At 40.5% G+C, this 12441-nt stretch overlaps 2 protein-coding genes across 5 annotated transcripts; one reads left to right on the top strand and one right to left on the bottom strand.

Annotated features, from left to right (window-relative positions):
* Positions 1–764: 764 nt before the first annotated feature.
* Positions 765–4074, bottom strand: LEPROTL1 (leptin receptor overlapping transcript like 1). The gene is made up of 4 exons (XM_420582.8): positions 4038–4074; positions 3775–3850; positions 2898–3084; positions 765–1850 (listed from the first exon to the last, which is right to left on the bottom strand). Exons 1-4 carry the CDS (start codon positions 4051–4053, stop codon positions 1734–1736), a joined length of 396 nt encoding a protein of 131 aa, XP_420582.1. The 5' UTR covers positions 4054–4074; the 3' UTR covers positions 765–1733.
* Positions 4075–4236: 162 nt separating this feature from the next.
* Positions 4237–11902, top strand: SARAF (store-operated calcium entry associated regulatory factor). 4 transcript variants are annotated; one of them, NM_001031146.2, is made up of 6 exons: positions 4237–4347; positions 4649–4821; positions 6165–6555; positions 7897–8002; positions 9869–9981; positions 10566–11902. In NM_001031146.2, exons 1-6 carry the CDS (start codon positions 4266–4268, stop codon positions 10763–10765), a joined length of 1065 nt encoding a protein of 354 aa, NP_001026317.2. In that variant the 5' UTR covers positions 4237–4265; the 3' UTR covers positions 10766–11902. The 4 variants fall into 4 exon arrangements, with proteins under 4 accessions (NP_001026317.2, XP_015131758.1, XP_040554904.1 ...); XM_015276272.4 differs by having other exon boundaries at positions 10480–11902; XM_040698970.2 differs by having other exon boundaries at positions 7894–8002.
* Positions 11903–12441: the final 539 nt, after the last annotated feature.

Here is a 12441-nt window from a genome sequence, read left to right as displayed (position 1 = left end):
AGGTCGGGAAATGAATGATTTTACAGCCCTTCATCATCTCTGAATGCCACCATCACAGCCCGTTTGGTGAAGCACTTACAGCTGAAATACTTCCTGCTGCTGACTGGCTTTTACACTTGACACCTATTTATTCCTCTACTGCTATGGATAAAATTGAGCTCTGATCTTATACACAGGATGACATTAACAAAGTACCAGTGCTGCCCCCACTTGCTAGTAAAAGTTTAATAATCCTATCAAATAAGTTGCCATGATTACTATTTAGATTCAGATATTCAAGCTTTGTATTTTATTTAAATCTGTGCACAAACATTACAGCTAAGGCCTGCTATCCTGTGCCTTTTCATTCTGCTCCCCTGTTATGTAACATCTAAGCAATCAGCAGCTTTTATGCGCAGTAAATTTCTTAGGACTTTTAAATGCTGTTTAGTAGTAGGTTTGCTCAAGTTTATCAGTTTGTGGTTAACTGGCATTCATTCTCTACCTCAAGATGTCTAATGGCAAACTTCTTTAATGAAAGAATCCAGACAGTTGAGAGGTATGTTAGAAATGTCTTAAGTACTTGAAGATACATGTGTCATCTTACAGAACACAGGTCTACAATTACAGACATAACATTAAATCTTATGAACTCAAAGCGCATAAGAATTTATGAACAGTCAGAGTCAGTTCAGCCAGTGACTTCCAAAAGTCATGCATCAACTGCATCATGTGAAGGGAAAAAAAAGTGTGGAGGGGGGGAAGAAAAAAAAATCATTCTTAAACAAGTTTAACATAAAGTTTTAATGTACACTTGAAAAGTTTTATTCCATTCATGGTATGTATAAAATAAATTAAAAAGAGGAAGGAGAAGTTTTGTATATGCTTCAAATTAACACATACCAGTAGTTCCATAAATGAACATTTTACCCTCTTCATGGTAAAAAGTTGACATAAAAGCTCAAAACAATACAACAGTTATAAATAGAATTCAAAAGATATTTGTTTTAAAAAATGGAATTTATATAGCTTTTCCCCTCCCCCTACAACGCAATTTGGTTTTGCATGTCATAATATTACCACATTTACAGAGTATCTGAATGTCACATCCACACAAAAATCAGTAACGAAGCAGGTAAAGTGCTAGCGGTGCTTAAATTTAGGACTCTTCCCAAATAACTTCACCTGCTTCTCAGCCTTTTCCTTAAATGAAGGCTATCAACATTCATCACCCCCTTCGAGGTACGGGCAGAAGAAAAAGTCTGTAACTGGTACACACCCACCCTTGCCTCTTCTAAAATGGTAACAAGCTGTGTATCTGTAACTGTCAATGGTGGTGTACAATTGCTTACCTCAGGTCAGTTTGTATATAATTTAATCACCACATAAAAAAAATGAAGCACTGTATTAATGCTAAAAAAAAAAACAACTTTAAAACATGGTTTCAAAGCAAGTTTAACATTCTTGTTTCAGCTTTAAAGCTTCACACAAACACTGAACAGAACAAGAATGACAAACTAGGAGAGCACCTAAAACATACCAAAGGTAAAAATGAAATCAGCTATCTCTTCACTTGATAAAAACCTAGAAACCCATCAGCAAAACAGTAGTACACTCAGAACAAACAAGATGAAAAAGGAGTGTCTAGAATACTGGAGAGGCTTGCTACACTACTTCTCTTTATTGCCCATTCTCTCATTTGTATGGATGGCCACTGAATGACAAGATGTCTATGATAGTTCTCTATCTTCTTTTCACCACTGCTGCCAGCTGAAGTCGTCATTGCTGCCAAAGACCAAGAAAAATCCTAGGATCGTAGCGAAGATGACTGTATTCCCCGTAAGAACAAGTGCACAGGCACCCCAGTAAATCTGTGAACAAGTGGAATTTAGTTAGATATACCCTGAACCAAACACTGACAACACAAAATGTAACATCTTCATGTCACGTTATAGACTAAAATTCAGCAAGAGATCCATGATGAAAGACAGTGGTACCTCATTATGCTGAGAAGGCTGGGTTTGGCTTACCTTAAAGGGTTTGACCAAATCATATAGTCAGCCAAACAGCACTACACTTTCTTCTAGCCCTGTTCAAAGTGCCGGCTAGCAGGCAAGGACATTTTGTTTTACATTCAGAAACAGTAATGTGAGGCTAAGCAACAGCATCAAGTTATTGTAGAGCCCAGCTATACTTGCTAGCCACAGGAGTGTTGTTGTTGTTGGTTGGTTGGGCTTTTGGTTTGTTTGTTTGTTTGTTTTAATGACAGTCAAGGATGGAGGCCTGTAAAACATCAGCAGATGTACAAGTAACCGTAACAAAAAACAGAGGTGAATGTTTTCCAAGGAGAGTATTCAAAGGGTGTGAGGCATTCAAACTGACTGGCCGGGCTGTTCTTGACTGAGATATACGTTCCCTAGTTTTTGATTTAGTATTCTCCGAAATTCAAGTGAACAAGGTCATCTTTTAAAGGATGTTAGTGGAAAGTCATGCGCTGGGAAAGACATAATGACAAATCAGAAGATTTAAAAAAAAAATCACATGTACTTCAAAATGATTGCTAAAATGCACTGTTATATTCAGACTTCTTTAACTCAACTATTCTACAAATTGCCTTCAAGGTATTCTGTGAACTTCTGTATTTGGCTACTGGCCTACTAAGTTTTCGTGCTCATTTTTTTCTGCATTTCACATAGGATGTTTGAGTTTAGTCCACGACCACATAAAGCAATCGGCAACCATGTCTTTTTTGCCGTACTTTTATTTCTAAGTTGTTGTTTGTTTTTTCCCCTGTAGGAACTCCTGTTTCCATAAGTAAATACTTACACAAGTTGCACAGTGCATGCAAGTTCTACCTTCAGTTAATATTAAAAATGTTTCTAGCAAAGAATATTTTCAGAGACTGAAACGCTACTAACCAGTTCTGCTCTGGCAAACACTATAGGCAGTCCAAATGCCGAGACAACAATGCCTGTTGTAAGAAATACGGCCAGCTCCTTGCAGGCGTTACTCGTAGCATCTGTGTCATCTACTAATCTTCTTGCTATGCAGTACGGGATAGGAGAAAGGATGTAAAAAAACAGAACAAACAGTGGCCAGTATTGGCTGAAAAAGAAAGAAGAAGGAAAGTTAATGTTAACTTCACTTACTTCCTACTCTTCCCAAAAATCAATGTGAGTACATGCATGGGATAGGAGTATTGTTCTCTGCCAGGACTCAGAAGCCACAGAGCTCTAAACCATTTGATATGTATTTTTTTTGCTTCATCTGTTCAACCAACATCATATCTTCTATTGTTCACAGCTCACCAGGCACGGCAATGCAGCTATGCATGGTTTGAGTGAAACTTAAATCATGTTATTTGAAGCATGACAGTGTAATAATCTCAGTGCTAAGGGCTTGTGCCACCAGCTCAAATTTTATAATTGAAAAGAACTAACACAGGAAAACTAGTCATGTATATGGAAAACTGTCAAGGACAACTAGCAAATTTGATATTTTTCTCATATTGAATAAGACAATAGGGAAGATTTTGATTTAAGTTGCAAAGAATCAAAACCATAGAGCTGACTTTCCATGCTCTTTGTCTATTGCTTCCTGCCCCTAGGAAACAGAGATAGGAATCAATAGGGCAAGCAGACAGACAGCAGCTGCAGCTGTGTGAGATGTTGCTTTACCCGGCATAGAAACAAGCCGCTCACACACAAAAGATGAATCACTCATTAATTATGAGCCAAACCACTCTGCAACCAGACGTGCCGAAGAACACGAAGCTACAAAAAGCGGACACGTTACTTGTACTGAGGAAGAGCGCAGCCCAGCATCAGGAACATCAGTCCCACCGCTCCCCCGAAGGACAGGCTGATCAGAGCTGAGGAAACACAAACGCAGAACAGGTGAGCGCTGCGATCAGCTGCGGCTACAGCCTGCAAACAACCGAATAGGAGCCGCGGAGACAAGCAGGCCCTGCCGATTTAGCCGCCAGCACCGCGCGTGGGCCGCGTGTCACGCTGCCTCCCCAAACACCTGGGGGCTACAGCCGCTCCCACCCTACACACCTTTGATGCCGGCCATGGCGCTGCGCGTCCCGCTGCCGGGAAACGGAACTACGTCACCAGCCTCACCCCCGGAAGTGGAGGCTAGTACTCAAGTCACTTCCGCTGTCCTCCCCTTCCTATGGGCTGTGCTCCGCCCCACGTTCCCGCCCCTTCCGGCGCGGCCGGCCAATGAACAGCGCCCTGAATGAGGAAGAGCTTTGAGTCGTGTCGGTGTACCTTAAAGCTGTCATGGCGGTTCACGGGGCAGTTGCTGTGTTTTTCCTGCTTTTCTTTACTGCTGCCAGCACCTCATGGGGCTGGGAGCAACAAGGTGAGAGCTGTGGTACCCGGGGTGTGCCTGGGGGCCTTCTGGTGGAAGGAGCTGTGGGCTTTCGGCTGTCTCTTTCCACTACGCTGTCGCCATAACAGTGGGGCGAAGGTCCGGGGTGTGGAGGCTGTGGGAGGGCCGCTCGCTGAGGGGCTCTGCAGTCAGATCGGCTGCTAACTCGGCTGTGGCATCGGGTGGGACAGAACGCGTTGAGGGCCGTTGAGATCTCCATGCGATTCCCCTCTGCCTCTAGAAGTAGGATGGTGGGATATAACAGTACTGATCTCGCTGCTGCCCATTGCAGGAGTCCTGCTGCGGGACGTGCAGGTGCTCACTCTGCACCGGGGCCGCTACACCACGGCCCGGCGAACAGCTGCGGTCCCTCAGCTTCAGTGCATTGGAGGCAGTGCTGGGTGCTCTGATATCCCTGAGGTCGTTCAGTGCTACAACAGAGGCTGGGATGGCTACGATGTGCAGGTAACAGCGGTTAAAGTCAGTTAAACCGATATGGAACCCTCCTCATACAGAACTGGTAACTTGGGGAAGAGAAAGAGAAAGCAACTGGCCAGAGTGTCACTTTCCTTTCTACAAGAGAACAGCTAAAGGTTACCCTAGGAACTGAAACCAGTCAAACCTTCTTTGGTGTTAGTTGAAACGTTGATTGAATTTATTCAACCAAACTTAGGCAAACCCTTGAGAATGCCCTTGCTTCAGCATTGCCCAATGTAATCACAATTTCTAGAACGTAAAGGATTTCAGGTATTTAAATATGTCACTTCTGCCCTTTAAAAAAAAAAAGTCAAAACTTGTATGGCTTCCAAGTTAATTAAATTTCGGGATGATGAGGCACTGCAACAATTTGCCTGGAGATATGGTGGATGCTCCATCCCTGGAGACATTCAAGCTCAGCCTGGTTGAGACTCTGAGCAACCTGATGTAGGTGACCCTGTCCCTTGCAGGAGAGTTGGACCAGGTGACTTTTAAGAGTCCCTTCCAACTCAAATGATCCTATGGCTTGCTCTTGTGTGTTAATAGTTTACTCTGGTATTTCAATAAAGGACTGTTTTATTCGATGCTACCTACCCTTCTGCCATTAGACTGATCAGGAGTCAAAACTGAAGTTTATAGTATTGTAAAAGTACAGCCCCATTGGAATTTGCAGTGGGTACTGCTATACTGAATTATTAATTTGGAAGCTACGTTTTTCAAAGTGTACATTAGTTACAGGTAGAGTTGATACCAAAGTTCAGATGACTCGAGGAAATGTGAAACTGAGAAATTTGTGTATATTCACCTGCAAAATCACAATCTATTGTTAATTGTCACCTTTCAATTCCTAGTTATGTCTAACGTGATTTATTTTTATATTGGTTTGAACATAAATATAATTATATGCACTGGTTTTCAGGCTTCCAAGGCCTATTTTTGTAGCTGTCATCAAGTCTATGTGGGTGGGACATTTCTTAAGTAACAGCTGTAGGTTGGATGGATTATTTTTAGAAGTGCTAAAAGAAGTACTACTAGAAGTGTACCTAAAGAAGGGATACTTGAAAAACTTGTCCAGTGAAGAAATTGACTTGTAACTCTTGTGTTCTAACCAATTAGATCATTTTAACTTCTAGAAATTCTAAAAAACATTCCTAGTTACTCTCAGATTCCAAGCCCTTTTCAGAATAGGAGAGCTCAGAAGTTCCTCATTCTATTGCTTTTTATATGATTTCTTGTAGATTACAGCTTTGTCTGCGTACGTTTGGGAATGCAGGCGGATATTTTCATCCCTGGAGACATAGCTGCTACTTGGTTTTGTGTTTATTTTTCAGTGGCAGTGCAAAGCAGACTTGGAAAACACTCTTCGTTTTGGACAAATTGAAGTGAGCTGTGAAGGCTATAATTATCCAGATGATCCTTACATCTTAAGAGGGTCCTGCAGTTTGCTGTTCAGGTTAGAGCTGACGAAGGAAGGTGAATGGAAAGCAAAGAACTCTGGAGGCTTTGGTTCTGGCTATTATGCGTCAACAAAGGATTCTTCTGATTCTGGTGCTGGAACAATTTTTGTAATTGTTCTACTGATTCTTGCCTTTGGCGTATACAAGTTCTTCCTTAGTAACCAGCAGCCCCAGCAGAGTTTTGGTGATAGGGATGGATTCACTCGTCCTTCCTGGCAGAGTCATCAGGCTCCTCCTCCTCCTGGTTTTAAGTCCAGCTTCACAGGTAGGACTATAAGCCATCATTTAGTTCTCTGAAACAAACATTATCTTACCTTCAGGATGTTCTTTCAGCTGTTGTGTTATCTCACCTGACCATTGGCTTCTTCATAAGTAATTTGCTAGAAATGAATATCATGTACCAATCCTCGGTTTAACAGGTGGTTTGCTACAGTCTCAATGGTCAAAAGACTTAGTTCCCAGAGCAGAGAACAGCCTATGCAGGACCTGCATTTTGTGCAGTGTCTTTCACCTGGAATTGGAAATGGTAAAAGTGCTGACAAGACCGCTGGGAAAACATGCACCTTTTTTCTTTTCCCAGAAAGCTGATAACTGTGATCAGATAGTCATAGTGCCAAAGGCAAGTCAAACTCAGTCATCTGGTGCCTGACTGTTAAACCTTGCAAATGTGTAATGCTCATGACACTGGAACTCAAGTTACCTTGTAACAAGACACATCATCTCAATTTTTTATTTTACTTTATTTTTATTGTGAACTAGAGGAGGGGTCCTACCAAGCAGTAGATAGCAAGAATTAAGTTTACTTAGTCAAAAGCTTATGTTTGAATAATGTTAACAAACAGATGTTAAGGCTTTTGTGCAGGTTAGCTTATGCCACTTGCCAACAGGGGGTGCTGGTATAGCTCTTCTTGATAAACTTGCGTGGAGCATTTGCAGCGCTTTATGTTGCGTACCTGGAGCAGAAAATTGGGGTGGGGGGTGGGTGGGTTATGATTCTCTATTAACTAGTGAGTTTGCAAATTGATTTCAAAGTAGTTATTTCGGACAGCCTTTCTATTCTGTGTGTGCACCAGTGAATAACCTTGTGTATGCGTGCCACTTGCCTCAGGTGGTATTGTGGTCATTACAGAGTTCTGCCATACTGGACATAGGCAAATCAAAGTAAACGTTCAGTGTGCCCATGGCTTTAGTTTTAAAGTGAAGGATTGCTTTCGTTTTTCCCCATTCCGTTCCTTGGAATTAATTGTAAATAAATTCCACAGATGTGCTTTAGGAGGACAGGAGTCTGAAATCTAGCAAGAATAGAGCCTTGAAAATACATTTTCTTGATTGATTTTGAAAATTGAAGTAGTGAAAGCTAATTCCTGATGTAAAAATCTTTACCTTTGTTAGTTTGCGTCTGTTTGTTGTTTTCTTTCCCCTTGCTTTCCAAACTTTGAGGTCACCTTTCAAGACAAGCTTAATCAAGAATCAATTGAAATCAAGAAGAGCTTAGTGCCTAATTTGCTATTATGTTTAAGAGGTGCGAGTCTTATTGCAACAGCCAGCCTGAGGAGTCGCTGCTATTAACTGATATTTTTTTCTTTTTTCCATTTGGCTTAAGAAGACAACAGCTTTGGGACTCGTTCCAGTCATGAAACCAACTCAGGACCAGGATTTTGGACTGGATTAGGAGCAGGAGGCTTGTTAGGCTACTTGGCTGGCAGTCAGAGGTAAAATAGAATGCTGTCAAATTTTAAATATACAAGATTTCAGCTGGCATATTGCGTACATTTTATATTGTTTGTGAGTTTTCAGACGTGTGTCATTCAGGCTCCGTAATCCTACCACTAGAACAGCTTTGAGGTACGATCTGTAGCTGTAGCAGCGAAGACATTCTGAACACCTTTCTTGAGGAGAAAGATTTGAAGCTCTTGAGGTTCTTCATTCTGCTTTAAGTGCATTCTCTGACCTGACCTGGTGGCTTGCAAATTTAAAATGAACATTTGAATGATCTGTATCCATACCACTTAAAAATACAGGTAAAAATATGAAGCACGAAGCCACCTGTAAGTAGTTCTCTTGTGTCAGTGTCATCTCTCCTGTATGGGTGGCACTTACTCTTGTGTGATACTTGGTGCAGTCAAACTGAACAGCCTTAACTCTCCAGCCTCCGAATAGCTCATGTATAGAAATCCAAAATGTGGTTTTCCAAAGGACTTGTAGGTCATGTGTAAGTTGCATTTTTGGAAAAACATAACAAGGATGACACTCAAAAGCCACTTCAGTGCTGAAGTAAGTAGCTACTGGTCATTGCCTTACACTTTGAAGCGTTAAAGATGCATCACTCTTCAGGAAACAGTTTAAGGGACGCAATTGCTGCTGTTTTAGCCTCCACTAGAGAAAACATGTGGCTTCTGCAGCAGCTTCTCAGAACTGAAGCAGTTTCCTGTAATTGTCAAAGAACTGCACATATGTCAAGCCTAACCTTCTAGGAACCTAATGATATAACAAATTCAATATAATCACTTTTAGTTCTTATGACTGGGAGTAAGGGAAGGTGGGCAGGAGTAGTGAGGCATCTTCCCTTCTCTGTCTGAAGTGTTTTCTTAGTAACAAGAGGAGACTTATCAGATTGTCCCTTCATCAAGAAGTAAAATTTAGAGGTATAAAGTGTTCGTTGTGCAGTCTCTCTCAAAAGTCAAGCAATGTATGCCTGGACAGTGATTCATCAGCAGCAAAAATAGTCTATAATTTTATTTGGAGTAAAATTTTAGAGGGTAATGGATGAAAGGTCAGATCTTGTTCTACTTACCAACCTTACTAAAGATTTTTAAAAAGTTAGGATAGATTTGAAGGTTTCTTGACTTGATAGTTAAGTACTTTAATATGCGATACTTATATTTAAGCACTGTGTATGCATTCTGTACATACAGTTCTCTTGATGTTCACCCCCTAGTTTCAGTGGCCTCTTATTTAAGATTAGTGGCCTCAAAATGTTTGAGTCAAAACAAGCTTTCTAACTGGGGCTTCTTTTCTTTGAAAACAGTCTTTGGTCCACCATTTTGTTTGTTTTTTCTTTTCCTTTTCTTCTATGTGCTTCTCCCCTCCCCCCCTCAACTCTTTTGAAATCATTATCTATAGAAACAAATAAATCAGTGAATTGAAGGTTATGACGCATTGGCTTTACTGATCCTATCTTTTCAAGGTAGTTAGCAGTGCAGAGGTATATATTCTTTCCCCTTTTGGGGGTGGGATATAGGTAATACCAAATATGTTTTAACTTAAAATCTCAAGTAAACTTTCTTGTCTGATAGAAACTGAGGTCAGATTTTCAGAAGGGAGGATTTATTATTCATTTGCAATTGTTCTGGTGTCCTGAAGAATGAGGTTCAACTTCCTTTTGAAATTCTACAGCTGCTCTCCCTGCTGTCACACATATATTAATTCCTTTAAATAAGGAGGTTTCTATGTTTGGAAAAAATGCCTGCTTACAATTCTCCCTCTGATTAATTCCTCTTTTTGTTTGGTGTGGTTGTACCTTAATTATTTCTAATGTTACTAATGAATTCTTCTTCCCACTCTATTTCTCTCATCAGAGCGCAGCCACGCTCCTCTTATTTCAGTACATGGGGAGATCCCACAGCTGTACCTCCAATGCACAGGCAGCCCAGCAATTCCACACAAGGCAGCAGTACAAGAACTGCATCTGGTAAGGCGCAAGAGCTTTTAATCTCCTGAAGCTTGACCAACTTTGATCTATCTAAAATGCACAGACGTTTAGTGAGGTTCATCAAGCATTCCTGGTTTTATTCTGGTTAGGACTTGAGTACAGATGGGCACGTAACTATTTCCTACATCTTTTTCTTATAGAAACAAAGCAACGTTGTGTGGAAACCTACAGTGAGCGTAGTACCACCTATATTAGGATGGTCTTTATCTGCAAGGTTAATTGAAGACTTTCTTTGGGACATGTATTAGTAGCATGCCCTTCTCTAGCAAACATACAAACATGAAACAAAACAACAAAAAGAAGATTGTCTGCAAAGAATATTTTTCTGGCCTGTCAGTCCACAACTAATGCTTCCTTTTATAATTTATACAAAAGTTTGACTTGTCTTATTTAGGAGCTTTAGCCTTTAGAGAATTGCAGACAACCAATCGGAAGGGCTGTGATGGAGCTGAGGCTTTTTTTTTTTATCCTTTGCAGGATTTGGTGGCACAAAACGGAGATGAAATCCTTTATGTTACTGCATCTGAGTGATTGGACTGTACTAACCCCTTTTTCATTAGCAGTAGCAGCTATGAGAAGAGATGCAAAGAACCAGGCAAAAACTGCTCTCTTTCCCATGTGGAAATGTGCACCTTCGCTGTTGCTTACTTGTGCTGGAGCATCTGCTATTTCACCACGGCAGCTTATTGAAAAATACAAAATAAACTCATCCTCGTTGAGACAGATGATGTTCCGGTTGCTTATACGTGAGGGATTATGGTAAATGGTTTATTGTTCTGGGCTTAATTTCATTTAATGGATTTGTTTTTTGTAATCCAGAGTCTGAAAGGCATAATGTCTAATCATGCTAACACCTACAGGTTGCTGTTCTTTGTAACTGCTTCTGCATGTCTTTTAAAATTCATATGAATATTATTCTAAATGCAATCAGCTAGTCGGATGAGGGTTTTCCTTAGTGGAAAAGAGTAAAATTATGTTTCTGGAGAGAACAATGTTAATGTTTCTCTGTGCTGTGTGATTATTAGAGCCAAGACATGCAGACTTGAGCTACACCATGTTAAAGAGTTTATCTAAGCACCCGTGTGAATCTGGGGCACTTCTAGCCTGAATATAGCCTGAAGTGAAACAATATGGTTCATGGCTCAGGGGTTTGCTGGATGCCCTGTCTTGAGGACATTAAAGGCCAGGCTGGATGGGGCTCTGGGCAACCTGATGTAGCTGTAGGTGTCCCTGTTCATTGCCCAGGGGTTGGACTAGATGACCATTAAGGGTCCCTTTCAACTCAAACGATTCTATGATTTTGCCTAATTTGGATTTTTCTTCTGGAAAACTGAGACAATTTAAATTAAGGTGACTGCAGATGCTTTGCTCCCATTGCCATTTTCTTTTTACTGTGGCTGTTAGTAGTGCTGTGAAAATGTCTAATGTGAACTAGCTTATATCTCAGCTCCTGTCTTTCCTGCTAGATGGCCTGTCCAATGCATAATATGCTGAAGATGCTCATTGCAAATGCAAAGAGGGCATATTGGAAGGTTATTGGAAGGAGCATATGATAAGTCTTTATAGCCAAGTATAGCAATGTATTTCAGTTATGGAGTTCTTGCTTATTTGTGATTTGAGCTGAAACCTACTACAGTCAATACTCTACTCACCAACTAATTACTCGTCAATGAAACTGGATTTTTTTTCTAATTAGATAATTTGAAGTGATCTCAATAATTATGTTAGAAAATCTTTTGGATGATTTTTTCATGTGTATTTATATCCTGTATGATGTCTGTTTTGATGCATAAACCTGATGAGTTGCACTAGTCTGCTGAACTTGTTTTACAATATTTTTTTCACTTCTATTTGATAAAGCAATAAAAATAAGTGAATAAAGGGCTTTTTTGTATTTAAAGTGGTAGCTTGAGGCCTGCAGTAGTGGCACTGGCTTTTTTTCAGAGTTGATCATGTCTCAGCAATGTCTTGATTGGTGTAATAACATCCTTTACCCTCAGCTGCAGAGCTGGTAAGCTGTGTATTTCATCTCAACAAAGCAACACTGCAAGTAGTTATTCTATAGATTGAGTTTTCAATAACAAAATATTCAACCATATAAAGGAGTTAAAGAGTTCTTGTAAACCACAATTTCACTTCCAAGTCTGTAGAAAAGCTCTGTCATGTTAACAAATTCCTAGTTTTACAAGGTGATTAGTTGAGGTTACGATCAGTGTTTCTGTTCTTAGTTGTGGATATAGCAAGAATGTAGGCTGGGACAAGAGCTGACAGATCTACTTCTTATATTGCAAATGTGTCAGCTCTTACTAGAGTCGTGGCCCGCTGATCTGGGCTGCATTAGCAATATAAGGTTAAACTGAGGCCTGTGAATTCCAGCTTCAAAGCTTCTGTGATCCAAACATCCAGGACGTTGGTGGGTTTCCTGAATAAGGGCTCGTG

The sequence above is a fragment of the Gallus gallus genome, chromosome 4 (assembly GCF_016699485.2).
Source record: "Gallus gallus isolate bGalGal1 chromosome 4, bGalGal1.mat.broiler.GRCg7b, whole genome shotgun sequence".
Taxonomy (NCBI): domain Eukaryota; kingdom Metazoa; phylum Chordata; class Aves; order Galliformes; family Phasianidae; genus Gallus; species Gallus gallus.
Note: the sequence above shows the minus strand (reverse complement) of the source record. Positions and strands in the feature narration are given on the sequence as shown.